Source organism: Cephus cinctus, unplaced genomic scaffold (genome assembly GCF_000341935.2).
Source record: "Cephus cinctus unplaced genomic scaffold, Ccin1 Ccin1_scaffold1124, whole genome shotgun sequence".
Lineage (NCBI taxonomy): Eukaryota > Metazoa > Arthropoda > Insecta > Hymenoptera > Cephidae > Cephus > Cephus cinctus.
In genome coordinates this window covers 409,457-436,286 of record NW_014333629.1, presented here as the reverse complement: position 1 = coordinate 436,286, position 26,830 = coordinate 409,457, and the positions used below count along the sequence as shown (strand labels likewise).

General features: G+C 39.9%; 2 protein-coding genes across 7 annotated transcripts in view; one reads left to right on the top strand and one right to left on the bottom strand.

The window, feature by feature from the left end:
• The window catches only part of LOC107272197 (guanylate cyclase soluble subunit beta-1), an 81,146-nt gene that overhangs the window by 9,554 nt on the left and 44,762 nt on the right, over positions 1-26,830 (top strand). Inside the window, exon 1 of one of the 2 annotated variants that reach the window (XM_025089516.1) lies at positions 19,848-19,918. The exons of the other annotated variant lie outside the window; for it this stretch is intronic. Within the exon in view, the coding sequence (XP_024945284.1) occupies positions 19,863-19,918 (56 nt within the window). The 5' untranslated portion in view covers positions 19,848-19,862. Of the gene's footprint in view, positions 1-19,847; positions 19,919-26,830 lie in introns of those variants that run through there. 2 annotated transcript variants of the gene reach the window in all.
• Positions 14,610-26,830, bottom strand: part of LOC107272195 (head-specific guanylate cyclase) — a 60,291-nt gene continuing 48,070 nt past the window's right edge. For 4 of the 5 annotated variants that reach the window (XM_025089511.1, XM_015749103.2, XM_025089510.1 and 1 more), the window contains 8 exons: positions 22,755-23,100; positions 21,750-22,122; positions 20,814-20,993; positions 19,765-19,903; positions 18,354-18,520; positions 17,566-17,709; positions 15,579-15,733; positions 14,610-15,183 (listed from right to left, as the gene is read on the bottom strand). In XM_025089511.1, coding sequence (XP_024945279.1) covers positions 14,988-15,183; positions 15,579-15,733; positions 17,566-17,709; positions 18,354-18,520; positions 19,765-19,903; positions 20,814-20,993; positions 21,750-22,122; positions 22,755-23,100 — 1,700 coding nt within the window. In that variant the 3' untranslated portion in view covers positions 14,610-14,987. The remainder of the gene's footprint in view (positions 15,184-15,578; positions 15,734-17,565; positions 17,710-18,353; positions 18,521-19,764; positions 19,904-20,813; positions 20,994-21,749; positions 22,123-22,754; positions 23,101-26,830) is intronic. The other variant, XM_015749102.2, reaches the window with a different exon arrangement.

Here is a 26,830-nt window from a genome sequence, read left to right as displayed (position 1 = left end):
TTCGTACAGTTCTCGCGTTGTTCTCGCGATATCCAGGCAATTCTATGAATTCCTGTGAGTGTTCCGGAGGTGTAGTGCTGTGCCTTAGTGCAGTGTCCACCAGAGTGCCCTTTGGATGCAGTTCTCGGCCTCCACGGATTAGCTGCACCAGCTCCGGTGAGTGCTCCGAATTTATTAATTGGTGAAGGGATTTCGATTTTACAGCTCCGATTCGTTCTGCTACGTTCTCGATCCGTTGCTCTTTGTCTCTCGCACTATTTGCCGGACTCTTACTCCGACCCTCTCTAGCTCAAACCTAGCAGCCTGAGCGGCCGTGCATTTCCGTAACGGTCCGCTCCCGTTCGTGCATCCAGATGCGTTTGCCGATTTTACGCGTCCCCAAAAATCGACAGGATCCGTTAACCTATTGCCTCGTCCGATAGGTTCCGTCAGAACTCTCGTCCTTGGTGGAGTTGGGCCTGTTCCATCCCAACCCACAGTTTATACCGGCTCGTCAGTTCCCGGTGAAAAAAGAATTGGCTGGCGCCCGCCTGGCTTGCGGATGCACGAACGACGGGTGGACGGCCGAAGGTAACGTAGGTTGGTTCTGGAAGATCGTTCTCGGATGTTTTGCTATCGGTGTCGAGTTAAGGAAAAGAATTACGTTACAATCTTTAACAATATACCATTTAAATTTAAAAAAATTATAGGCCTTGAATTTCTCATATTTATAATGCTGAATTACGTAAAACGGTAAAATGCCAAAAATAGTGCCATCAGGTAACCTGAGGTTTTCAGGTGACCTTTAAAGAAGTTATGTTCCGTAAATGAAGGCACACCCGGTAGATAGGCAACTATGCAGTCTAGTTGGTAATACAGAATGGACAGCAACGCGTGGTAATTAACAGTACAAATAAATATTTGGAAAATCCAAAAAATTTATACTAAAAATCACAGACTTTGTACAGACACGTCCAAAGCGTTGTACAATCTTTGGCAAAAATATATTTAAAAAAAAACAGGTTCATGTGTGTGTTACGTATGAATTTTTTCTACAGAATCTTTTTCCTCTTTACTATCAACCGGCAACCATTTTGATATTTCCAAACGTTTATTTTTCCTGTATGTTAATCGATACTCGATAGCCAACAGCGTATTACAATAATGATACCGGTTATTGGTATTCGTTGCGTAATTTTGTTGCCCTCCAATTTTAAACGTGATTACGTAATGCTAATTATTTAATTACAATAAAATGAGAAAAATTTACTTCTAAATAAAATTGCAATTAATATGTCTATGGCATAACTTTTTTCTGTTCGATTCATACAATTTTACAATTTTCATTTCAGCAATTGGTAAAACTGTTTTGCGTGTGGAAATTGCATGTGTATAGCAGGTATAAATATGCTAGTAAAAGCATTTAATCACGTATAGTATTTTTCTGCGGATTCCATGCAACCGCTTGCAAAAGTGCCAATATCGAAGCCATAGTGCAACTGCAATAAAACGTGCAACGGAAATATGCACGTTTCAATCGAACGATCATTTCGAATATTATGATCCCAATTGAATGAATAAATGCCAAATACTCCTGCCAATTTTCAAGTGTATTTAAGCACTGTGCTGTACCATGTATTTATTTAACGAAATCCAAGTACGAATTCAAATTACTCGGAGTATGCTTAATAAATCCACCAACGGTATAGAAAATATTAACGTTCGATATCACGAATGTGTAAATACAAAATATTATCCGTTGACGGGTCTTTTCTTTATTTAATTTACAGTTTCGACCCCCGAGACCTATTAACCTGCACCTTATCCATTCTAACCGATGATTTTGTAAAAAGTAACATTAAATTGAACGAACGTAAACGAAAACTCAATGAAAATCAGCATATACACGTATGTAGGGTCCAAAAGTCATAATAATAAAGTTCACCAAGTTACGTCACCCAACGTAAATACATTTCTCCGAACTTTCACTGCCACAATATTTGTATCGTTAAAAATAGTTCCGAGAAATGGAAATTCAATTATAAAGAGCCCCCTACATTATCAATAAAAACTGTCTTATCCCAACGTACGTGTAACCTAAAGTCAATGGTACCCAAAGTCTACCAAATAGCCCAAAGCAAATGCGATACCTCGTGCCTTTCGAAACTACGCGTATAGAAACTCCTTACGGATATCAGCATTCGATTTTTGTCTCAGTCCCTTTTCCGCGCTCTCAAACTTTTTACAGTCAAGCAAAACTCCGTCAAGTAAAATCGCGAAGGGTCGGCATCCCGCTGACTGCGAGCACGTGGCCTTCGGCTGTAACCTTTTCAAAATCTAATCGGTCGAAATCAGTAGGGACGAACTTCGGGCCAAGTAGATATGAGAAAGTTACATGTGTAACTACAAAAAGAAAACACGCGGACTCAATGCATTAAATTTTCCACTGTACTAAGCAATAGAAAAACATTTTTCTTCTTACATCAACAAACGTAAAAATTATTATTACAAATTTTATATCTCCAAAAAAAATATACCCGGCAGATACGCAGAGTTATGACACATAGCCATATCCAGTACAAGAGCACAAGCAGAATGGGAGCCAATTAAAATGAAAGAAAGCCTTGGCTCTGGGCAATGGGGGTTGGCGAGGGTGTAAGACGCCCTTGCGGCGACTAGGCCATTGTTCTTGTCCACTTGACGTATTTCCGTTTTTACTTGTCTCCATTAGCGCTAACTCTACGTTGGCCCAGGGAATGCAACCGAGTGACAGAGAGACAGAGACGAACAGAGTGAAACGTACGAGACGTAGAAAGAATAGGAGATTGATAACAAATATTTAAGCGAAAAGGGACGAAGACACCAACGAAGAGACCAGCAGGAAATCAGAGTAAAGCGCGAAAATGTTTAGCGCCATGAGCGAAGCGTCAGGATTTCACTCAGTCAGTCCGGACTCTGCGTCTTGCCGTGTCTTTTGCATTTGTCTCGTTAAGGGTATATCGCCTCCTCGGGATAACCTACCACGTGGTTACCTTGTCGTTGGAGTCTATTTTGAAATTTAATTCAAATGAATCATCAGCTCGACCTCATATTTGTTTTTCATCCACGTCTCCGTGTACCAGGCACGCCAAATTCATTAATAACTTTATTAATGATCCCCGCACGTCACGTTCCACGTCGCTCGCGCGTCCGCCGACATAAAGGCAAAGACCCTTTCAAACTTCGAATCTTCTTTCCTGTTCATTAATTTAACGAACATCTCTCCCCGTTAATTGACGGAATCTTTTCAGGACGGTCTTGATCGATCTTCGGAATAATTGGCAACAAAAGGTTTCTCAAGTTGTTCCATTAACCGCGAGTCCCCATTACCCATTCACAATGCTTGGTCACCCCTGTTCCCCTTCCGCCACCCATCCGTCCACCCTAAGAGATATTCCTCTCTTGATCACGCAACGCGGGTTATTCTACTGCGTGTGAGGTTTTTTATACACTTTGCTGGAATTCGCGTAACAACGGCTTTATCTTGGCACTTGTCATTGAACGTTTTACTGAATTCGCGCGTGATGCGGTTTTCATGTTTTACGGCCTATTTTTTTCTTCTCTCTACCTGCGCGTCTTTGTCGAGCTTCAACGTGCAGCCGTGAAAATTGGACCGAAAGAAATGGAGTCGAAGATTTTCCTTTTTCATTTCTTTCGGCCGAATGGCTCCTATTCTTCTGGCGCGAAGAGAGAATAATTCGAGAATCGATGCTCCTGAAAGTTCATGACCTTCTAGTTTAGTCCTGCGTAATTGGCTATGGAAGAGTTAAATGTGGATTACTTTAATCCTGGGTCTAATTAAGCCTAAAGGCGTGGTCTTGTAGGTAGGGGTACCGTTTGGTAATATATAGTATATTATATATATATATACATATATGTATAGTATGTACTACCTTGCAACACCCGGTTTTCACGCGGCTTTTTATATTGTCGCAGTTTTATAGAGTTTGAAGGAATAAACTGACGAGGTAAATTTAATTAAGCTATCTTAGGGAAAAACTTTTTTTTACCCTTAGCTGCCAACCGCTCCTACCCCGTTTACCGTGTCAGTGTCGAAAAGGGAAGTAGCCATTGACCGTAATTCAAAAGTTGCCAGAAGAAAAAAAGAATGCGACGAAGGTAAAAAAAAATGAATGCCGAGAAAAAATGTTAGAAAAATTCATTCAAAGTGACAATGAGGCTATCAAACCGTGGATGCTTAATTAAAGTTGGTATTGGCAAAGAATAAAAATAACATTTCAATTCTATTCATAATTAATCCCATTCGTTCCTCTTCGGGGATTCCAAAAATATGTCAAACTTCTCGTTCCAATAGCTTTTGGTAATTTTCGAAGTACTTTTCACGAATGTTGTCAGCTATATGCGCGGCTTGGTCCACTTACTGTATTTAACTTTGGCAAGTTAGATATTTGATATTCGCGAAATTGAAAATGGCACGTTTGAACCCAAATTCGTTGAAATAGACGGTCAGGTTAAAATAACGAAACGAGGAATCGAACTGAAGACAGGCAAAACAAATTCTGACTCGCAACTGTTGAGCAAATTGATATAAAGTAATCCAAGCTTCCTCGTGTAATAGGCACTGTACATATTTGCTATAGGAATGACAGTAATACGTACAGGTTTCTGCTTCCATTGTACAAAAGCCAACGTGCGTTTTATTATTCAATTTAATTGAATAATTGTTTAATCGAACAAACAATATTCGTTCGCTACGACTGCGCGTATTGCATGTTTTATATCTACTGTCTTTCAAAGTGAATATCCGAACAGTCTACGTGAAAAATGTGTCCACGCGACTACTTGTGAAACAGCCTTTACGATTGTCCTTGCCGTCGGAGTCTAATTGGATAGTAGTGGATATCTTTTTAAAAAAATTAAAATTACATAGAGCCAATTGAAGCGACGTGCGTTTATATTTATACAAGGAGGACCAATTGCACGAATTCTGACAAGGTCCATGAATTCGAATTAAGACGGAGTAATTTAGAATTCTTATTATCACTCGTGAATACTTTAACAAGTATTATTGAGGGACAGGGTATAAGGGCGAATTTTCATAAAATACAATGGCGAGCTTAGCGATCTTATTTTCAAATGTTCCAAATAGAAATTTGCAGTCACGTACTGTACAAAGTATCCTACGTGCTATACAGAAAGAATTTGGTACGTAAAAGTAGATCACCAAGTCAAACAAGTGGAGCATTAAAAATCGATTTGATCGATCAGTCAGTAATGATAAAGAAATCAAAGCATTTTATAATAACAATAATGGCAGTGATAAAAAGACTGTATTAACAATGTATATTAAGTAACGAAATACGACGTTCATATTTACTTAGGAAAATGAATTTACGGAATTAGTAAATATATAAAAATCTGTCCCTATCCCCCGTCCGCTCCTATACAAGAAGGTCTTCTGTCTCATGGTAAACTTAACAATGACCATGACCGATTTTGCTTTCAACAAGTGAAAAATAATTTTTCTATTTGCACGGTAGTTCAAATGTAAAATGGCGGCCTATCCTGTCCTTCCCGAATAATTAGCGATCCACCCTTCAAGGATATATAGATGTAATTCTCGCAGATGCGAGCGTTCGTTGAATGCATAAAACATGAAAGCCAAGAAAGCGTGATTAACGTAGTGGAGTATCCTGGCATTGCAGAAGGGCGTAATCGTGGCGAAGTGGCAGCACGGAGGGAACGGCGGGATGGCAAAACAGGGAGTAGCTTGGGAATCCATTTGAAAAAATGGAAATGACCTTGAAATCTTCAAAACGCCTTCGCCTAGAAAAAAACTATTACATGCATATTATGACCCCCATCGAACCATACAACTTTCATAGATACAGTTTTTCTATATCTCTAAAAATAACAGAGATATTCGGGGTGGACAAAGTTATTGGGCCACCCTGTATGTATACATATAGGTAAAATGAGATTACCCGAATGAGCGAAAAGCCCGAGAATCGAGAGAGCCGTGATTTTGAGCTTCGATTTTGGGAGAAAGCCTGAAATTGCCAACGCACCCAAAAGCTTCAACTGGCCCTGTGACGCGATCAACGCCGGAACTGATTAGTATGACAAGCCGGACTAGAATGGCTGGTAATTGGAGTTAACCAGAGATAGGTTAACGTTGCGTCATTCCTATAATCTAGAACGTATAACGCGCAACGTAAAATCGTATTTAGGTTGCGCGTCGATTTAACCTGTTTTTCTACGAAATTTAAAATTATGTATCAATCGCTAATAACTCGCGCATGAAAAGCTACACATAGATGTAAAATAGTAATCTATCGTAAAATTATCGTCTAATTACGTAAACGATGTATCGAATGCTTAAAAATGTAAAATATTCGTGATTATAGATACTGGGAATATGATTTTGAAAAATTCGAAAATTATTTTCGAAATAATAATTAAGAGATTCGTTGTTAACAATTCGATTTAAATTTCAGCGTTTTTGTATAAATAAAATATATATTTTATTTATTCCAATTGAATTAATCATTTTCAACGGAACGTCAGTTAATAATATTACTTGTATCAGTACACTCTGTATATGTATACCAGGGTAAATAGCAGTAAATAATGTATCTAATTTTAACTACGTTTTTGGATATAGAAACGTAGAAATTACTGGTGTACATTTGTCGTCAGCAGACGCCAGGCGTCCAATGTCGTCGACGCTATCGTTATTCTCGGCTGTATGGGCAGGACCGAAGGATCCTGAGGGCGAGAAAATAAATTACGAAGTGTTTCTTAATGAAACCTTTGTACCGGAAGGAGGTACGGCTATTTTTCAGGCTTGTCTCATTCTTGTCTTTCGCTGGGAGACTTGCAGACGATCCAGACCGGGCAACCTAACGGGTTGACATTCACGTGGCTGCCCGTCCATACGTCATTGCACTCTACGACACGTCTAGTCTGCTTAAATCGAATTTCGTAGCTATTGTATTCCTAACCCGCACAGAAAAAAAACACTCACGTGTCAAAAACTATACCAAGTGTTGTGAATTCGTCAAAGAAAAAGTATTGAAATCCATATTATTAATGCCAACTACATAAGTCACTGCATATCTGCTTATTACATGATTTAGCACTGATCCATCATTTTAATTGTATTTAAAAAATTTCCTATAACGTCTTCGCTACTCTTTTATCTCTTTTTTTTATATTACTACTGTTTTTCGTACCTAATTACGATTTAACGGTTACCGCTTCTCTCGTCTCTTACCTCACCGCACGGCGTCGACAAGCAGGACGCCATTAACGGCGTTCAGTTACATGACTTACCCCGTAGCCTTGGCTGTACCGCCGGTTGCCTATACTTGGCGCAATACTCTTTTTCTTTTTATCGGAAGAATAACATATACAAAAGTACGGCGCAATACTCAACCGCGCAATCTAATCAGTGCCATCTGTTAAGTAGAAAAGTAAATGGAAGTAGACGAGGACGACGGAACTAAAATAAAATCATGTTGCTCGCCATCTCAATTCCATCTCCTCCTTTGATATTCGAGGTCCGTTCGCGGGTAAAGTTGATTATTTGGCGCTACGCGTATTTTCGAATGCGGACTGGTCATTCAGTTGGTACGACTGTGGACCAACGCGTGGATTTTCGCGCGCGAGGGACAATTACTGGGATGGAGTTGTTTGAGTAGAGTCACTGCGTTACGTGATTTCGATAGCGTTGAAAAGGGGCAAAGGGTAGCGGAAGAGACGGTGCGATTGGCTGAAGGCCCGTGGCAAGAAACGTCGAGGGAAGGATGATGATGACAGAGATGGCGAATGATCGTTACAAACATGATAATTGACGGAGGGCAGGCGAAAGGACCCGATCGAGGAGTCTAGGGTGCGAAATGTACGCAGTGCAAGACCAGACCCTACGACCTGCCTGGGTCTGGCTGACAGATACCCAAGTAACCGCGGACTGCTGTGACGTAAAGACAAGAGGGTCGTGAGGGGGATTCTGACCCCTGACAGACTTCAGTGGCAGACACGGAACGTTTTAAGACGAGAGTACAGACTTTGACAGCAGGAATTGTGTGAAGAGGCCCGGACTAAGGAATTGCGCTGCTTCTGCCGCGGACTCGGAACACGGGAGGAGAAGGCAGGCTACGAAAAATCGTGATCACTGACAATTATATGAAATAATAAATGAAGCGTGTAATTTTATTTGGCCAATATAATAACAATATGTACGACGTCTTCATTGTCAAGATGTTACGGACAATTGATGAGAGTCAACTATAGCAAAGTAGCTGTTTTACATACTCGCTACCAATATCGGGAAAACATTGTTAGTTTGCATAAAGTTACGTAGGTCCAACGTTAAAAATAATATCCAATAAATAATCCTGAACGGTGCGACGGGGTGATTACGTAAAGAGTAAAATGGATGATTTATTGGAAAGTAGAGAAGCGGGGCGGTAGTGTTACCGTAACTATATGCTAAGAGGGGCAGGGGGAGATCATGTGAATTTTATTACGCGTCAGAGAATGCTTATTACGAGGAAGATATGCGGATGAAAAATCGTCGTCTTTGGTTCCCTTAAAAAAAATTGCAATTTATTCGAAATCATTATCGTAATAAAGAGAATGCAATTATAACTAGGAAATCCGTAGTTACTTAAAATACCTCAACTCACGAGTGTCTAATAATATGCATATCTCAGGTGAAAATTATTTAGTATGCAGTGGATCTGCAGTTCATCAATTTGGGGTATAGCCAATGAGATTATCCCATATTACGGATATAATTCCGAAATGCATTACGTGAATCTAGCAATTTTCCATATCGTTGAGGAATCAGAAGTTGCATAAATTATGTAAGAAATATCCGCCACTATCCCGATTTCAGTCTGTAGCTGCTGCCAAGCAATTCGTTGTGATCGACGTTAGTATATGTAACAGGGGGGGTTCTGGACACAGATTCCTGCACCGACATTTACCGACACTTCGAGAGCGTTCGAAGGTTCGCATCCATGCTAAATCGACGTCGTAGACCCTGATTTTAAGGAGTGACGTCACGGGGATTTCCGATTCCACGAATCAAAGGCTGGTTCTAGGAATTGTACGTCGTATTCCGAGAATTTTACCCAGGAATTGCACGCGATCGAGAACTCTTCTAGAACATTCTAAAAGGTTCTAGAAGCCTCTAGAACCCCTTCGACGGTTCGTGTTCGTGTTAAATCTCTCGCACCTCGCGTTTTGAGGTAGCCCCTTGCCCCTCGAACACTGTGTCATAAAAATGGTCTGCTCATCCATGCATATATGCGATCATTAAATTCCACGTGGCATTTCGCACAGTCGTGAAGCTTGCATAGATTTTAAAGTTTCCCCACACCTTGACGTCTGCGTCCCCAGTTTCTCACTTTTGACGTTTACGAGCTGATCTTAATTACGTAACGAGCAACGGTACAAGGTAGGCTAATGATAGCAATTAGCGAAACTATACCCCAGTACGAATTAAAGATGTCAGTCGGATCGTTCATGGGATTTTAACATCGCTCTTTTTTTTTTATAACGGGGAGAAACACTTGTCGCGAAGGAAAATGAGTTGGAACGAATCCAAAGTCTATAAAACAGCGAAAGGAATTCCGAGCGTGTCTGACATAGTATATTTTTGCCTTTGGTGCATCCGCAGATAAGAGTAATGGCCCCAGAGCTATATTGTACAGTCAGTGTAAAAAGGTAAAGACCACATTGTATGTATATAACAAAGTATACCGAAGGAGCCACTGATTCTCGTGAAAAGTCACAATTCATGTTTTACAAACGATATTCGTAACAATAAACAAAGTTTTTAGCGTGGGAAGACTCGCCAAATGGAAATTCCCCAGGATTGGCTTTACGAGATCATAAATCAACGCGCGATTTACCGAGCAAAGCACTTCCGGCCGCCGACCCTCCTTTAGTTCTCCTTGCGGTTTTCTCGCGCGAACCGCAAGCTTGTGAAGGATAATAATGAAAATCCTCATTCCACTGGTTCGTAAGTAGTAAGGAAAAAGGCCGCGCGCGGCGTGGCAGTCGGACGAGTAAACAAGACGAAACCTTATGGAATCGTGGGACTGATATTTTTTAAAGATTTAAATAACAGCCGCCTCTTTTATTTAGAATGTAAACAACCTATCACACACATTATGCTTGCAAGGTACGATTCGATTATTTACTTATATGTTATAAATTAAATAGTACCAAACATAAAAGATTGCATATAAGTAAGAGGTAAAAAAACTGCCCTCACACTTTTTGGTACATATTTTTAATATCCATACAAAGGATTCAACATTATCTCGAGATTAGCATGATAAAAATACTCGTGTTTGAAGATCATGGAAGAATAAAATTTTTAATTAGCACAACAACAGCGATAGCAATCACAGTCAAAGGAGCTTCCGATTCGGTTGATTAAAAAGTGCAGTTCTTGATATTTTGAGGTTATAAAGGAGAAAATAGGTGTTTCGGAAGTAGAGCAAAAAGGATAGAGGCGAAGCTTGGGCATTACGAGCACCTACGTATATTGCCCAACGAACCCAGGTACCCAAGTTATTATACGTACCTATTTCTTCTGTTTTGATATCCCCGGTAGAGTCCTCGTATTTGCAGTGCCGTTTGATTACACGCCATATTGCTGGCGGAGAGGCAGGAGGTTGGATGTTTAATTTCTTTGTACTCGCAAGCTACAGGGGGTTTGTCGCAATGAATGCCGGTATAAGAAATATTCAAGTTTTTACTTTTTTTTTCTTTCGTTCCTTCCTTGTCGCTCTCTCGATCCTATTTTTCCTCTGTATGCATGTACACGTGACTATGGGAGTGATCCACTGCGTTATACCGGCTTTGTCGAACCGTCTGTTAGTTTTCAATATTACAATGAGAGCTTCCCGTTCGTACACCAATGAAACTGTGGATTCCACGCAGGACATTGTTAAGCGAAACAACTGGTGGGATGAAAAAATTTTTTTGTTATAAATACAAACAAGCCAATTCGCTGTCATTACATGCGAATGGGACGAGGGTAATTTAATTTGGTTTCAATGGAGGTCAGTGGTGTACTTTCAATGGCAGAATATCTCATAACGCGTATACGTCGTCAATGAATTTTTATTAGGGTGGAAATAAAAAAAAAATTATTCGGAAAAGTCTGTCCCGTATTTTTACTTTAACGAAAATATTTAACGGAAAATTGCTATTGACTAATCATTATCCCTCGTTTCGATCTTGAAATACTAGACGGCTGAAAAAATGTGCTGATCCTGTTCATCTGCTCTTTTCAAAAAATCTTATTGCGGGTTATCAACAAGTTTTGAATCATCGTTATCGATTCGTGATTAATGATAATTCAACTTTTGATGTAATTAGCTCGACTTTTGAAGATATCATTATTTGAACCTACTGTTCTGAGAATTTGGTGAAAACCGAAAACAATCCCTAGTATATCTGGATCGTCGATGTGGTTAAAAATTTTCCACCTTGTCCAGGGATCCTAAGATGTACAAATGATGGAAAATGCATCCCCTGGTAGGTCAGACCAATCACCCCCTGAAAACTAGGATAAGGATTATCTAGAGCACCAGGAACTAGGGTGAGCAGCACCTAAACCTACTCTCAAGAACCCTTTTCTCAATACCACCTTCTTTTTTTCCGCCCATCACCTTCCCTTCCGGGTTTCTTCTCCAGCCACGTCTTACCTCATTCCCATTTTTTCATCATTTCCTTCATCTTCCTTAATTCTTCTCTCCCCCCCTTCGCCCCTGCGCTCTCTCTGCTTTCTTTTCAGCTTCCACGTATTATCAATTTCTTCCCCAGCTTCTCATCTGTTTTGAAACCACTACCCTCTCGCCCATCTTTCATCTCCCTTTACTTCCTCTTACTGACTTCACTAACCCCGTACTCGCCCCTCTCTCGCTGAAGAGAACGTTGATTAATTTCTGCAAAATTGTATTGCATTAAGTTAGTATGCTTAACTAAGACTGCAGCAGCCCAGCTCAGACACGCCGGTTGGTCTGGTCTTGATTAAGACTAAACGTACCATTGACCGGTCATTTGACCATTTCAAGGCCAAAAATACGTTTATAAAAAATTGCCGATATATTTAGTGTTAAGATCAAAATGTATAAGGAAATCCTAATGACCCGATGTTTCAAAGAAAGCGTCTTACAAATATTGACTCTTTTATCATCATACGTATACTCATTGATAAGTACCAAGACTGTCTTCCAAAAAAGTCTTTCCAAAGTACACGTGTAACTTTGGAAAGATACGACCTGGACAATGCACATATACTTTTGAAAAGCCTTAAAGTCTCTAATGGGAGATAAGTACTGTCTTTGACACGTGTCAAAAATGACTTTCGAAGGAATGTGTTGTATGCGAAGTTTCAAAAAAATCTTTCATACAAATATTTTCATAAATTGCATAATTTATACTGAAAAGATACGATTTAATTTTTCCTCACAGCTTGACTTGAATAACTTTGAAATTCGTCCTTCTCTTTAATCCACGTATAATCTTTTTAATTTTTTTTTTTTCGTATTCATCTGCCAACAATCTTAATTAATAAATGAAGAAAATCAGATCAAATCATACGGTCAAATGTATATAAATATGTAATTAATACGAAATTCACACCCTGTCGAACCAGCATCCGTCTGTCTTCCATTAAACGCAAACACGAACAAGTGATAAACGATAAATTCCAATGAATCGTCCAAGTGGATACCAAATCGTCCAATACGAAGGAAATGATAAATAAAGAAAATGATTTTTAAAAGCAAGAGAAAGGAAGATAAGAGTCGCGTTCAAGTGTCTATAGCCGATTGATTGCCGCTGAGGTTCGTTTAACCAAGAAAATCATATTTCATGACAAAACGATAATAATGATAAGAGATAAATGGTATATGGTCAGGGGAGGTCACCCCCTGACTCCTATAACAAAAAAAAAAAAAACAATAAAATTGTAATCCATTCAGCATGAAACATTTCAAGAGATTCACTTACCTCCCTGTATATCCTCCGCTCTTGGAGATCGACCTGCCCTCTGTGCGTGGTGGCCGGTACTTAAAATGACGTAGCAGCCTGTAGCGAAAACTTGACGGATTTTATCTGATTTTATCTTACCTCCAGGCGATGCAACGTCTGGCGAAGCTCCTTTTATTTCTTTTTTCCTTCAATTTTGCATAAAACTTTCAATAACGCAAATTCACCCGGGGTAAATGTTTTTTCATCACGCGAACTTTATTCAGCTCTTCTGAGTTTCTTGGGGGCCACCTACAAGCCTATATCCGTATACCGTATATACACGAATAGAAAACTATAAGTATCCAGTACCTACCTATCCAGTAAGTATCCTATACCTACGTCATATACCTACATATACACTCCATTTACTTAGGATTCACTCTTATCTTATTTTTATTTCTCATTCTTATCCAGTCCACTTCGCTATGGGTTTCCGCTTGATTTTTCTCAGCTCTGCATTACCTTCTAGAAAGTAGAGTAGGCGGATGAACAATCGCAGCATCCCTCCTCGTACCAACTGCTATACCTTGCTCCTTCCAGGGACGCGTTCTCATTTGGTCCAAGAACATGTGAAACGTTTGGCCACCGTACTGCCGGCTGGTTCGTTACGGCGTGAATGCTCGTGAGCACGGATACGTACCAACCATCCCAAGGTTACCCAGCCAGTCGCAGAAAAGATCAGAGTCACGGGCAGGGGTACCAACATCCTTTTTCTTAAGGCAGCGCCAAGGCAGGCGGAATAGGAAAGAAAATAGTTCAGCTGCCCCGAGGCTTAACGTGCTTACGCGTTACAGCGATAGAGGGACGATATAATGGAGTTTCAGATGCTGGGTGAAAAGGGATGAAAATCGAGAGCGAACCGAGGATGGGATTCCGTGGTATCGAGAGGTGAAAAAAAAGTAGCAGACAAAAGAGACAAAGATTGAGGGGACACGAGAGTGTCCCTTCTGTATACATATAGATATAGTTCATAAAGTCTATGCACGTGAATGGTCTCTGAGAGAGGAGCTGGCTAAGGCATATAAATGAATAGTTAATATGTAAACGAAGAAGAAAGGAACGTTTGCCAGGTGCAAGTATTTAAAACCCATGGAAGGAGCATCGATGGAGACATCGGAAAGGCATTACGCAGCTTCATGTAAACTGCGACTGCCGAAGGGATTCTTAGAGTGTTAGGAAAATACAGACTGGTCAGGGGAAGCTGTAGGCTTTTCGAATGAATTTCGTCTATTCTTCGTGGACCTGAACAAATTCTTAGTCACTCGTTCGACGGAGGCAGCAGTGATGTTTTAAATTTTTAAAAAAGTTGACAAGAGCAAATATTAGCTTGTTACGTTGGTATTTTGGCCCTTTTCAGTCCGGAATTACATTTTCAGCACGAACGAATTTCCATGCTTGCCTCGTGCTCTTGCAAGGTTTTATACCGACCGTCGGGTCGGCGTACGAGCTCTGATGGTTTTCTGATTATTTTGATAAAATGAAAATCTATTCACGCATGGGTCTGTACAAAAGATCGCAGCACAATGGGGATGTGAACGACGTAAAAATAATTTTTCGATATCTTTTATGCTCAGTGCCATTTATTTGCTTGCTCGTTATAATAATGGCTTGAACCTAATACTCATTGTTCTTGCGTACAAATTAATGCTTAGCGCAGTGTCATGCAGAGTGTCAACGTTACGAATATTTTCTATCGTTTGACATTACGTGGGTTCAGCCGCGGTGCGAGAAATTCTCTAACTTCTTTATCGACCGTCGGTAAGTGACGTCTCGTTATCGCGCGACAATATCTAACATTTGCCTTCGTACGATTCCTGCGCTCGATCGACAAATTTTCTTATTTGTATATTTTCTCTTTACTCCCTCTCATCTTGTTTTACTTAATCTATGCTTACTTCTGTTTCCTTTTCTTTTACATATTAACTCCCTCATATAAAACAAATTATCTACATGCTGCCGGTAATTCCTAATTCAGCAATGGCCGCCTGCACGTGCACGTCCAGGGGTTCGTCTCTGTCCACGTCACTGTGATGATAACCGTTCAGAAAGTAACACGTGCCCGACGCACTTGCTGGCATTTCCTTTGGAAGATTGTCCTTGGTCCGCGACTCCAATATGAATCCTGGCCTCTGAATAAGACACCTGTAACATTTCAAGGAAAATTGCCTATTCGATATCGACACAAAGCAGCTGTTTGGTTTCCTTACGAAGGTAAAAAGAAAAAGCCTACGATTCACCGTCTACTCGGACAACAAAGAAACATCAAGCTCGTACGTTTCGTACAAACGGAGTTAGATCGTTGATTGTTCGAAATCAAATGGAATTTTTTTTCTTTTTTTTTTACTATGTTTTTACTGCTTTTCAAATCGATTTCTCTGTTTTTTTTTTTTTTTTTTTTTATTACTGATAAGCAATACCTGATAGCTCTTAGCTCCTACACGTGTATGTCTATGGGAGTGATGTTTATAGTATTGCTATAAAATTCAACCAAATTTGCTATATGATCGTATGTACAACGTTAACATTTCTTGACTTACGAATACGTGGTGGGACTGACGTTGATCCGAAGTGGTTCACTGGTCGATTCAAACTTGTTCGCAAGAGTGACATTGTGTCCAAAAAGGCAATACCTTGGCATTTTTCTTCCCACTACTCCAGCAAGTACCATTCCGGTATGGATTCCAATACGCATCTAAAATAAAATAAATAATTAATAAAATGTCCATAATAATATGTTAATAATATTTAAATATATATACTTCAACAAGCCCTCACTCTATTTCTTGTATAATTTAGGGTACTTATTAAAAAGACAGTCAAGTAGGTTATCTTTATTGCTTAGTTCATTAAAAAATTAAAATTAACATCAGTACCCAGTACACTACAAATGAACGTTGACTCTCAATTCTCAAGAGTCAATATTTCGTCAAGACAAATACTGTAATTTATAGCGTTATAAATGTTCTCACGGAACACACGATAGTAGAAACGAACTTGCAAGAAGCGGCGGGATATTTGAACGCGGTCCAAGTTAAAATTTATTTGAAAGTAGATTCAATAAGATATTTGATTCGTTATTTTAATTAGCACCCAGTATAATAACGAACGAGCGCATTTCGGCTGAATACACCTGCAACCGTCTTTCCCGGTCGTGACAGGGAACATTTATTAAACGTAATTAAATGCCTCGTGAATTCAAAGAATAAACGATAAGGAAGGGAACTGCACTTTTGAACGGATGGGTAAAGTCTAGAGTGTTATTATGCTAATTGACTCTGACTGATTACTCAAAATTATTACACTGCATATCGAACCTCCTCATTTGCGATATTCAAATATTTTATAGAAAATAATAATTGCGCCTCCTTCAGCCGTCTTATGATAGGATTCATGAATTTCCAATGATATTTTTATGAAACCAAGAAAATATCATAAATGCAAATTGGAATTTATTAAAAAAAAAGGGGGGGCGTAGATTTCTTATTCTTAAATAACCAGATATCTTATTACGCGTTTTATACGTGGAATCGCATCCGACTCACTAAGAGCATCATCATTGCACCCTGATATCCGGTCTTTTATTCCCGATAGAAAAATTATTTTTAAACGAGAAAACTTTTAATAGTTTTCAACTCGCGAATAATAAACAATTGACTATCTGCCTATAGTAGACAGACGGTAATGTCGGGCGCGAGCAATTCGCAAAGTAGTTAATCTTTATTGGACCAACAAAAGAGATAACGGACATAACCTCCCTGGAGACCCTGAATTTCCTGATCGAATAAGCAAAGCAATGATTTATAACCCGTAGGGATGATTCGCGTATCCCTGGAACAAAGAAAATACCATTCGATTCTGTCCTGATACATAATTCACCTCGTGCCTCCATATTTACGAACCAATCGAAATAGTCGAGAGAAATGTATTAATTGAAAAAAGAAAGAAGTTCGACTTCACTTTTTTTGCTCATAGCAATTCTATCTTGATTTTCACTGTCTCAATATTACGCCGTGTACTCGCTTTAAGATCCTATGCAAACGTATGCCCTGTCCCAACTATCGCTTTAATTGTCTTCAGTAAGAATTATGGTAGGTCGTTTAACGTAACGAGCATGCGAATGCTTGTAATAATTAACCTCAGTCATTAGTTCTCAAGGTACTATGGTTCAGTCCCATTCGACGGTTTACCGCGCGAAGAAAACGTCAGCCGAGACTCAAACCAATGTACGTAATGAAACCTATAATTTAGTTGCTTTACTAATTTACAGTCTTGAATTTCAAAATCCCAATGGTACACCATGGAGAATTCCAGTTCGTTTAGCATAATTCGCTTACATGAGGTTTACGAGTGTTAATTGTCGTCCGGTAGCGACGCATCAGTATGCACCTCGCTAGGAATCTACTTTACCGACGGGTTAATAGCTACTGCACAATTCAACCCGAAGAAACCTTACGAGTGCACATGGTTCACTAATTCCATTCTGGTAGCACGTAGTATATCCAGACCGTACGAATAATTTCGTACCTTTATCGGTTTGCCCTCGTGTGTCAAATGTTGGGAACACGTTTGTATCATCTTGAGGGACATCCACGCGATTTGCTGTGCATGGGTCTTCGTGTTTCTGTGAAGTCCGCACGCAACGCAGTAGGCATCGCCGATGGTTTCGACCTAACGATTGGAGAAAAATCAATGTTAATTATTGGCACTGTAATCGAGAAATTCGTATTGCTTAATAATGGAGTTCAGTGATTTCCAGATGTATTCACTTGACGACAACCGTAAACGAAATTACAGTGCCGAGGTATGTGAAAATAAATTCGGAAATTAAATTGTTACGAAGACTGTCATTATAAACAATGTATCTCGGTCCATCGATCACGTTTAAATTAACCTGACCGCATTACCGGACACTGACGGAAGTACAGCAAGTAACAAAAATATATAAGAAAGCACAGTGCTCCACTTACGGGAATAGCTCCAATAACGTATTCTAGACCCGTGGAAGAAAATTACTGTGGCTGACGGTGCTTAAGAATTTTATGAGCTACAAACAATTAGTATCTCGGTTACCACCCGTCGCGTACGTACAGAGACGATGTCAAAGAAATTAATTTTTTTCAAATTGTGCGGCTATAAAATAATGTGAAAAGTTGAAAAATGTTAATTTTTATCATTTCAAAAGGAACGTTAAAATGATCATTCTCTACCAACAGAAATTGTGTACCTCGCGAGTAGAAGTAATTAACTCAATTGAATTTTTAACATTAGGTCTATATATATATATACATATACATATATATATATATACATACTTTATAGACGTCCAATTGACCGCAGAAGAGGTCAAACTGTTCATAGAGATTCTGCAGCATGTTAATGACCATCATTGGCGTCGCGGTGGAGCAGATGGCCGTGAAGCCAACAATGTCACTGAAGAGCATCGTAACGTTGGCGTAAGTCTTGGCTTCGATGGTTTCACCTAAAAGACAGAAATTGACATTGCCGGATATTGCGACTGCACGTTGGGCGGTGCCATGTTACTCTGAGCTCGTAAAACGTGAGTCAGGTGCCATTCTTGAATAAATGGAGTAAGGTACCGTTAATAAAATATTATCCAATATAGGTAAACTGACAAGAGATCATAAATGGACCTAGGTTCACCCAGTTTCCAGGCTTACGTTTAATTTCAGTCTTCCTCTATAACCTGCTATAATCCATAACACTACAGTACCGCGTTTAACGCCAAATTAATCTGCTAACAGCCATTGAGGCCAACAGTGAATCGCACTTTGCTGGTTGTCATTCCGGTATTACGTTATCAATATGGTATAACAGACGAATCAATCAACATACACTGATACGTGATCAACAATTCAGACGGATAATTAGTCCCTATTGACCCTACGATTGATAAAAAACACATCTCGCACAATATTTAATCTCATATCCAAATAGTTCATGAAAACGTTGGATTTGTAATATCAACCATATAAGATATGTCTTACGTAAATTCGATGAAAATTCCATAATTCTGGATTTGTAGGAAAATTTACTGGATACGTGTGCATATATATACAGTAACGTCCAATTGAAGTGGAAAACTTGAATTTTCGTATATTTCTGTGAATTTATAACCGATTTCGAAAAACCGAAGACATATTTTTTAGGAAATTTCCTTCCCGTTCGAATGGTTTTCATCCCGATCGGATACAAAATGGCGGGGAAGCTTCGGGTGCTAATTAAGTGTTTTCACTTGAAGGGGGTGTAGCTCCCCCTAGAGTGATGCTACAGGGGTTCAATGGTGGTGTTTTTTGACTGCCGAAGGATGCTTTTTCTCGTGCCATAATTAGAAATATGAATTTTCTTCTTGAACTACTAGTTCTTTCACTTTTCAAAAAGTCCTAAATTGCACTATTTCAACTCTAACCCCTGCTGTTCGGCCATTTTGTCTCTGATCGGGATGAAACCTATACCATTCGAACGGGAATGAAATTTCCTAAAAAATACGTCTTTGGTTTTTCGAAATCGATCATAGTCTCATAGAAATACACAAAATATCAGGTATTCCACTTCAATTGGACGTTACTGTACATGAAGCCCATACACCTGTGCACATATGTACACACAAGCCCAGAGCCAAACGCCGTAGACTCTTGGACGCGTGAAAAGCCATAGTGATAAATTCCGGGATGGGCGTCCCGACAACAGTAGACGCCGACTCACCCAGCCACAGGCGCTTCGCTATATCCGGTGGAAAGATAAGATGCAGCAGGCTGACATTCTTCGCCCTCTCGGCGTCGACAGCCCTGTTCGCCTCCTCGATGGAACTTTTCAATTTGTCCATGCGTCGCCTTAGGCCATCCTGCACGATAAGAAGGTATCTATAATATATATATATATATATATATATATACGTGGCACGCAAAAGATATTTATATTCAAAATATTGTACGCGATAAGGGGATGAATTTGGATGGTCGATTGGTTTTTTGAAATTTTATTGTGATGTATATACGTATAAGTCATGGGTTGACCCAATCTTTGAACGGTGGCGACAAGTGTAAAATATACCCATTGAAAATTTGTTAGGTTAGGTTAGAATTCATCCCTTAAAAAGTAACTACGCGGTATATAGACAAAATTCACGGTCGTAGGAAGATTTTGAATTTTTATCTTTATTCTTCAATTATCCTCGTCCCACGACCCTAATGTACCTCATACGTATAGGCAACGAATAGGCGTGGAATTCTACGTGACAAATATATACCTTGGATATGTCGAATTTACCAGGGTAGTTCTTTTATTCATTCGCCGTGCCACGCTAAGATAAATACCCATCAGCGTTTTCGGATGAAAAGCTCCTAACGACATCGGCTCCGACGGGAATCCCGAAATTGATTTCCCGTTCGAAATAAGGGGTGGCCGGGACGAGGGGAGGCGGGAAAAGTGTGACTGTATATAAATACTTATTAAATATCCACCTATGATTTATTACACGCGAAACGAACGGCACGAGTTAGGATTAATTGGGATTGGGTCGTAGCGAGGAAAGGTCGGCCATGTTTTTTTTTTTTCAAATTGCGTCATACGATCCGTGAATCTTCGTATTTCTCGTCTCCTGTAATTAATGTTGGACCAGGACCTCTTGTTTATTCAGCCCAGAGCAGCTTCTCGTAAGGGTGGATTTATAAGTTAGGTAGGACTGTGCCCATGTCGAGGTACGGGTGACGCGACGCTTTTAATATTGTCCGAAATTAATTCTTATCGCTCACCTGAGCTCTTGCTTGTTCCCCAACAAGGATTACGTCCCTGGTGGCGTCGTGAAGAGGAATGTCCGAGATAAAAAGTCCACGTCCTGTGAGTCCTTCCAAGCCATTTAGAAAAGGCGAGCTCACGAAGAGGATCGAGTCGGATTCTGGACAATGGACCATTTGACCCTTCAACTCCAGTCCCTTTAATAAAAAAATATTTTCCTCAGTTTCACCTGGCTGCTTATTAGAATAATATATAAAAATACATTGAGACACTTTGCAGTACGGAGTGACGACTGGCTTATCATTGATTACCATCCCGAATGACGATAAAATCGATACAATTTTATATAAGTTTTATCGCTCGATTAAAGCTTGGAATTTTAAAGGGTAGTTCACAATAAACCAAAGTAAACTCGCATCTACCCTTACGATTGCAAATCGATATGCTCTTATCGTGTACGAGTAACAATTCAAATTTGGCCCCTAATAATTACATATAATTTCGAGAATGCTGCAATTAATTTCGACTATCATATACAGGGTTATTCAGTAGAAAGGCACCGTCCGAAGTTAACCCGTCCATTTGATCTCTATGGTAGTAACCAATGCCATAGTATCCGTGGTGCGCTTTTAAGTGAATAACTCTGTACAGTATATTCCAGTATATTTATATCCACGCGTAACAGCCGCTGAGAAATAATACTAAGTGAGTCAAGTGACTCTTGTATTGAGAGAAATCGATATCCTATACCTATATCCTTTCATCGTCTTCCAACGCAAGATAACCACTTTATGACGTATTTCCGGTAGACAGTAACTGAAAGGCGTGCTCGTAAAATCAGTAGACCCCGAGCCGTGACCCGTCGATCTGTTTTATTCGCCTGCGATATCCCCTAGGTCGTGTCATGGGTTTGGCTGTGTTAGCTCGAGCGTACGTATACCGTGGGCATATACCTCAGCCGGAAATTTGTCGGTGCCTTGTGGTTTCCGCAGAGCCAGGACAAACGGCGTGTTGGCCCGCTTGAGAATTTCATGAAAGGTCAGCGTGACGCCACGTGGCCGCGTGAAGACGAAATACGTGGATATCTCTCGGCCGAGACAATTCAGATGGTGACCGAAGATCCGCATGAAACCCGCGCCCAGCTGGACCAGTTCGAGATCGCGGTCGACGACGAAGTGCCATGGAAACGCTTTGCAGAAGCTTGCTACGCCCATACGAAGATCCGAGGCCACGGCTGACAGTGGACGGAATTGCGTTGTTATCACGTCCAAATCGTCGTCGGGGTCAGACTCTGCTTGGTCGTAGCGTTCTGGCGTTATGCGATATCTGAAATCGTAATGAGTCATATTAACATTATTTATATGAGACGCGACTGTAGATACCATATCGCACAAAGTACATAAATTGTGATACAGAGTATTGCGTAAACTGTACGCAAAGACTATTGACCCGTTGAAATTATCACGAAGAGATTCGTAGACATTTTTTTTTATAACGCATTGTTACTTTTATCGATAAGCCGTTTACTCTCGGAATTTGGCGGCGGTTCGATCGATAGGTAAGAAAAATATTGCGCAGTACAGCGTGTAATGTTGCTTTACAAAAGATTTGTGGCTTTTACGTCGGAAATAACGTGTTCGAATATTCATTCGAAGAGTCAATATTCACGGGAAGTAGGATTTCGACATATTTTATTTGGGGTGGTGAGTGGAGTTCGGCACGGTAAAAAAAAAAGGACGAGGATCTTAAAGTAAAAGGAAAACAAGGAAACGCGTAAAACGACAAACTCCCCCATCGTCACTTTGTTTCACATTCCGACGGGAACTCGCTACAAGTCCTTTTAACTCCGTTGGTCAAGCTCACTTTTTCCCTCTGGAGTTTAAATACTTTTGATGCTTTTTATTCGTTCGCTTTGTTAATAAAATAATACTTGAACTTTTTGGCTTCTTAATTTTTACCTAAAAAACTTTGCGTTGTACGGGTCCGGTAGTATGTAGACGTCGGCTTTGTCGTTGTAAAATTGCCTCGCGATTCCTTTGAGGCTGCCGACCAATAGGTAAGCTGTGGACGGGTGATCGGTTGTGAAGTGAAGTTCGAGCGCTCCCTGGGTGGCGATGCAGACGAACTCAGCTTCCGTTTCGGAACCTGACTGATGCTGGACCACGTCGTTGACACCGTCGAGGGTCGTTAAAAAGGCCGATAGGTCATTTCCGAGACATCGAAACGCACGTTCCAGTAGACCCACGCAAGCGGTCGAGATCAGTTCTTGACCCAGGAGGTCCAGGAATCCATTGATGTCGACATCTGGGAACAGTTTGAGTCAGATCAGCATCCGGAAATGTCATTGCGATATATTATTTATACGAAGGAGTCGTTCCCTTTCGTTGACGTAACTGTAGAAGGTATAATACGCATGAATGAAAATACATAATAAATTGTAATATTAAAAATTGTCAATCTCAAGTTTTTTTCTTATTTGTAACTTCAGCTGAATCAATTGTGGACATTAATTCGTTTCAATTATTTATTTGGTATATCCCTTGACGTATTTATTATTCAGGTCAAACTTTGACATCGGGGTTTTTGGTTTTTAATTAATCTCGTTCGTGTCGTATCGTTACGTATGGATTGACATGTATGAAGGTTGGTTCATAATAAATAATTACAAAGCGTGCGAGAGGATTAGGAGGGATTATTAATATTTTGCACCCCAAGGGACGGAATTTGGCAACCCTTTTTCCGATATTCGAACGTGAGGGAAGTTCAATGAGAGTCGCTCAGTAAAATTCTTTATCGGCACTGTTCGTGTGGACGAAGCTTCAGGAAATAGGGGACGAAATGAAGCGTAAGATAGAAACGAGTAACCGCTGCTTCTACTCGACACAGCCGACGGTTCTGTGTAAACGAATTTCAAATTTACACAGTTGCCTCTCGATTAAAGCCGTTCACCGATAATGGAACAAGATTTCGATCATTGTGGATAAAGGGGGGTCCACAGACTATCCCATTATACATGGTGTTTGTGTTTGGCACTTGGATTTGGTGTGATCATCGTATAAAAAAAAAAACCGTGCCACGTTCGATCTAACGTGGCACCTACGAACAAGTATCGAGAGGAGCATTGATTGGATGTGAAAAAAATATTAAAGAAAGAAAAGTAAAAATAAAAAAAGAAGAAAAAACGAAGGAGTGAAAATATATGAAAAAAAAAGTGATAAAACTAAAAGACACTAGAAGCTGAACTCATATTTCTTGATGTGTCTGTAAAACACATGGTGCATACTTATTTATGCATTTTCGAATTTCCTTGAATTCAAGAATAAATTTCGAATATCAGAGTTTCCAAGCATTTGCATTTCCTACCTTGTTGACGCCGTCTATTATTCTACGCGATACGTCTGGAACTTACAGTGCACAGTCAGTCCGCGTTAACTTCGTTGCTCCAAATGCACACTCGGCTTTGTACTCTCGATGTATACATATACTACGTATATATAACTTTTGCAGCGTCTTGGTCGCTTGCGAGAAAAGTTACGAGTGTCACGACTGATTCCAGTTTTATCAGTACTAAAAACAAAGACGTCGTAAGCTCAGGTGGATACCGAAACGTAAAAAGTCTCCGTGAAAAATGGATTTTTCAACGAGTCACCCGACTACTCGAATCTTTTATTTTTATTTAAAAAAAAATAGGATAACGTGCAGCACGACGTAGAATGAATAAACAATAGTGGACAAGCAGGCCGTACAAAAAGAATGGACGTTATTGCTGGCAGCAGTCTTGGAAAAAAAAAGAAATCTGTACTTGTTTTGCTCCATAAAAAGTTACGTGGTTCGAGCGTTTACACGCAGATGGCGCAGGGGTCTACGTCGTACCCGTCAATCTAACACGCTCGTAAGTCAATGGAGTAAATGGAGCTGAAATCGGGAGAATCTTGTAGCCGGGAGTAAATTTCTCCTGAAAATGTATTAGCCCGAAGTCGGCGTCTTTTCCGCTTGATAAAAAGCACACGTATCGAAAGCTATATGTCAACGGCCACGTACCAAAATCCAATATCAGCTTCTACCTTATACAGGATACAAAGATTTCTGGTACGTACAGCTGTTGAATTTTTCAAGGGCAGTTATTTGTCACGCTTACGTATCATTAGACAATGCTCTACAGTCAGTTTCATTCGAAAAGCATATTCATATATCACATCGGTCTCTTAATAACGGCGTTTGAAAGTTTTTAAAAAGCTTTTCTTTTTCCCGCCACCTACTACTTTCACCCTTCCTCCCTTGGTTTTCCATTTGTTTTTCACGAGCATCATTACCAACCACTCGGCCATTTTCGTTATTTCGTGATCGTTGTAACCCGACTGGACTGTCCGACTTTGGCATGGGAAATTGGAGTTGGAATATATTACCGGGGCTATTGATTGTCTATGGTGATTGATAGAAAGTTCACGAAGCTTTCTCGGGCTTCCTGAAAGCAGCACGTAAATTGGATTATCACTTTCGAAAAGATCAAAGCTCGGATCAAACCGTTCGATAGGAATTCGATTATTCACCCGAGAGAAATTTACCTTGGGGTCCCTTTGATATTTTTATTTTTTCTTTATGTTCCTTTAAAATTGGTGTCGCCGCTTGATCGAACGAATTTTCAGTAGCGTGTACTTGTAGGGAAAGCCGAAGTTTTTCTTTCGCGAGGAAAATAATGCTCGGTCCACTCGTCAGGAGCAGCTGCAATTTCGTCATGATGTCGCTAGGTTAGTTTTATTGTTCCTTTGTTCGAACAAAGCACCGCGTGCAGAGTACCAGGTAACAAGATATAGCAAATACAGGTATACATACAGTGAAATCATTAATTTACTTGGCATCGTCGCTGCAAATTGCACCGGTACAACTTCCGTGTTTGCTTTTTTGCGAATTCGTCCTTGCCCTGTGCGTGAAATGGGGGAGGAAAAAAATGATGAGTTTTCTTTTTCCTTTTCAGCTTTTACCTGCACTAGGTTGGTAATCATGTTAGCAGATAAGTACTTTACTCGGTGAATAGGTACTTGATTTTTTGCTATCTTTTACGGCTAGAGCACACAGTTTACTTACACGTTTCAATTAGGAAGTGTAAATTGCGCGCGGGCGAGAAGAGTTTTAAAGAAATTTCTGTGAAACCAAATCGATTTGTATTCGTTTCAAAAACGAACTACGTAGTACCTGTCGCGATTTTTACCTTTTTGACACGGTTGCTATATCAATTCTAGTCAGCCACCTATATATCGACAAAGTTTAGGCTCCGCTATAAAAAGTATATTGCAGTCCCGACGTATCGATAAAATTCTGACAAATTCAATATAAAATGAATGAAGATGGACAATAACGCGTAATTTATACAATATCGAGAATCTATACGATATACAGGGCCGGAGATAAAAAAAAATTAAATATTTTTATTTTAAATTTTACAAAAATTTCAAGCAATTTCTCACGCAGCAACGCAATATATTCTAGTTTCGTTAATCCTGTTTAACCGTAAATTAATCACCCTCCCGCCAACTTGAGTGACGAATTTAAATTCCAGTATAAAAAATTTCGAATTAAAGATATTAAAGCTGCGTACCCTGCCGTAACGAGAAGCGCGTGAACCGATAACCCTACCGTAAATAATATAAAGTGACGTAAAGCAAAATTTGTTTAAATCAAAAAAATTACTACGCACAGAGTAACGAATCGTCAAGTATTTACGTTGCTCCTTTTCACAAAGAAAGACAAAACAACGTGCTGCTCGTCAATCAATCCCGTGAAACTCGACGTTCAATTAAGCAACGCGAAAAGTATCTCTTGCCAGATGAAAGAGAAGCAAGAAATGTATGTATCACAGTCAAATTCAAAATAGAATAATCTCCCGCTCCCGTGATACAATGAAATATTCAATTCTTCATGTCTTATCCCCAAGGCGACTGCCGTTGGCCTTTGAGCGATGGCGGCAGAATAATCGCGGGGGACCAAGTGGAACACGTGGAAACGCGAAGAACCGCGAAGGGGGGGGGGGGGAAAG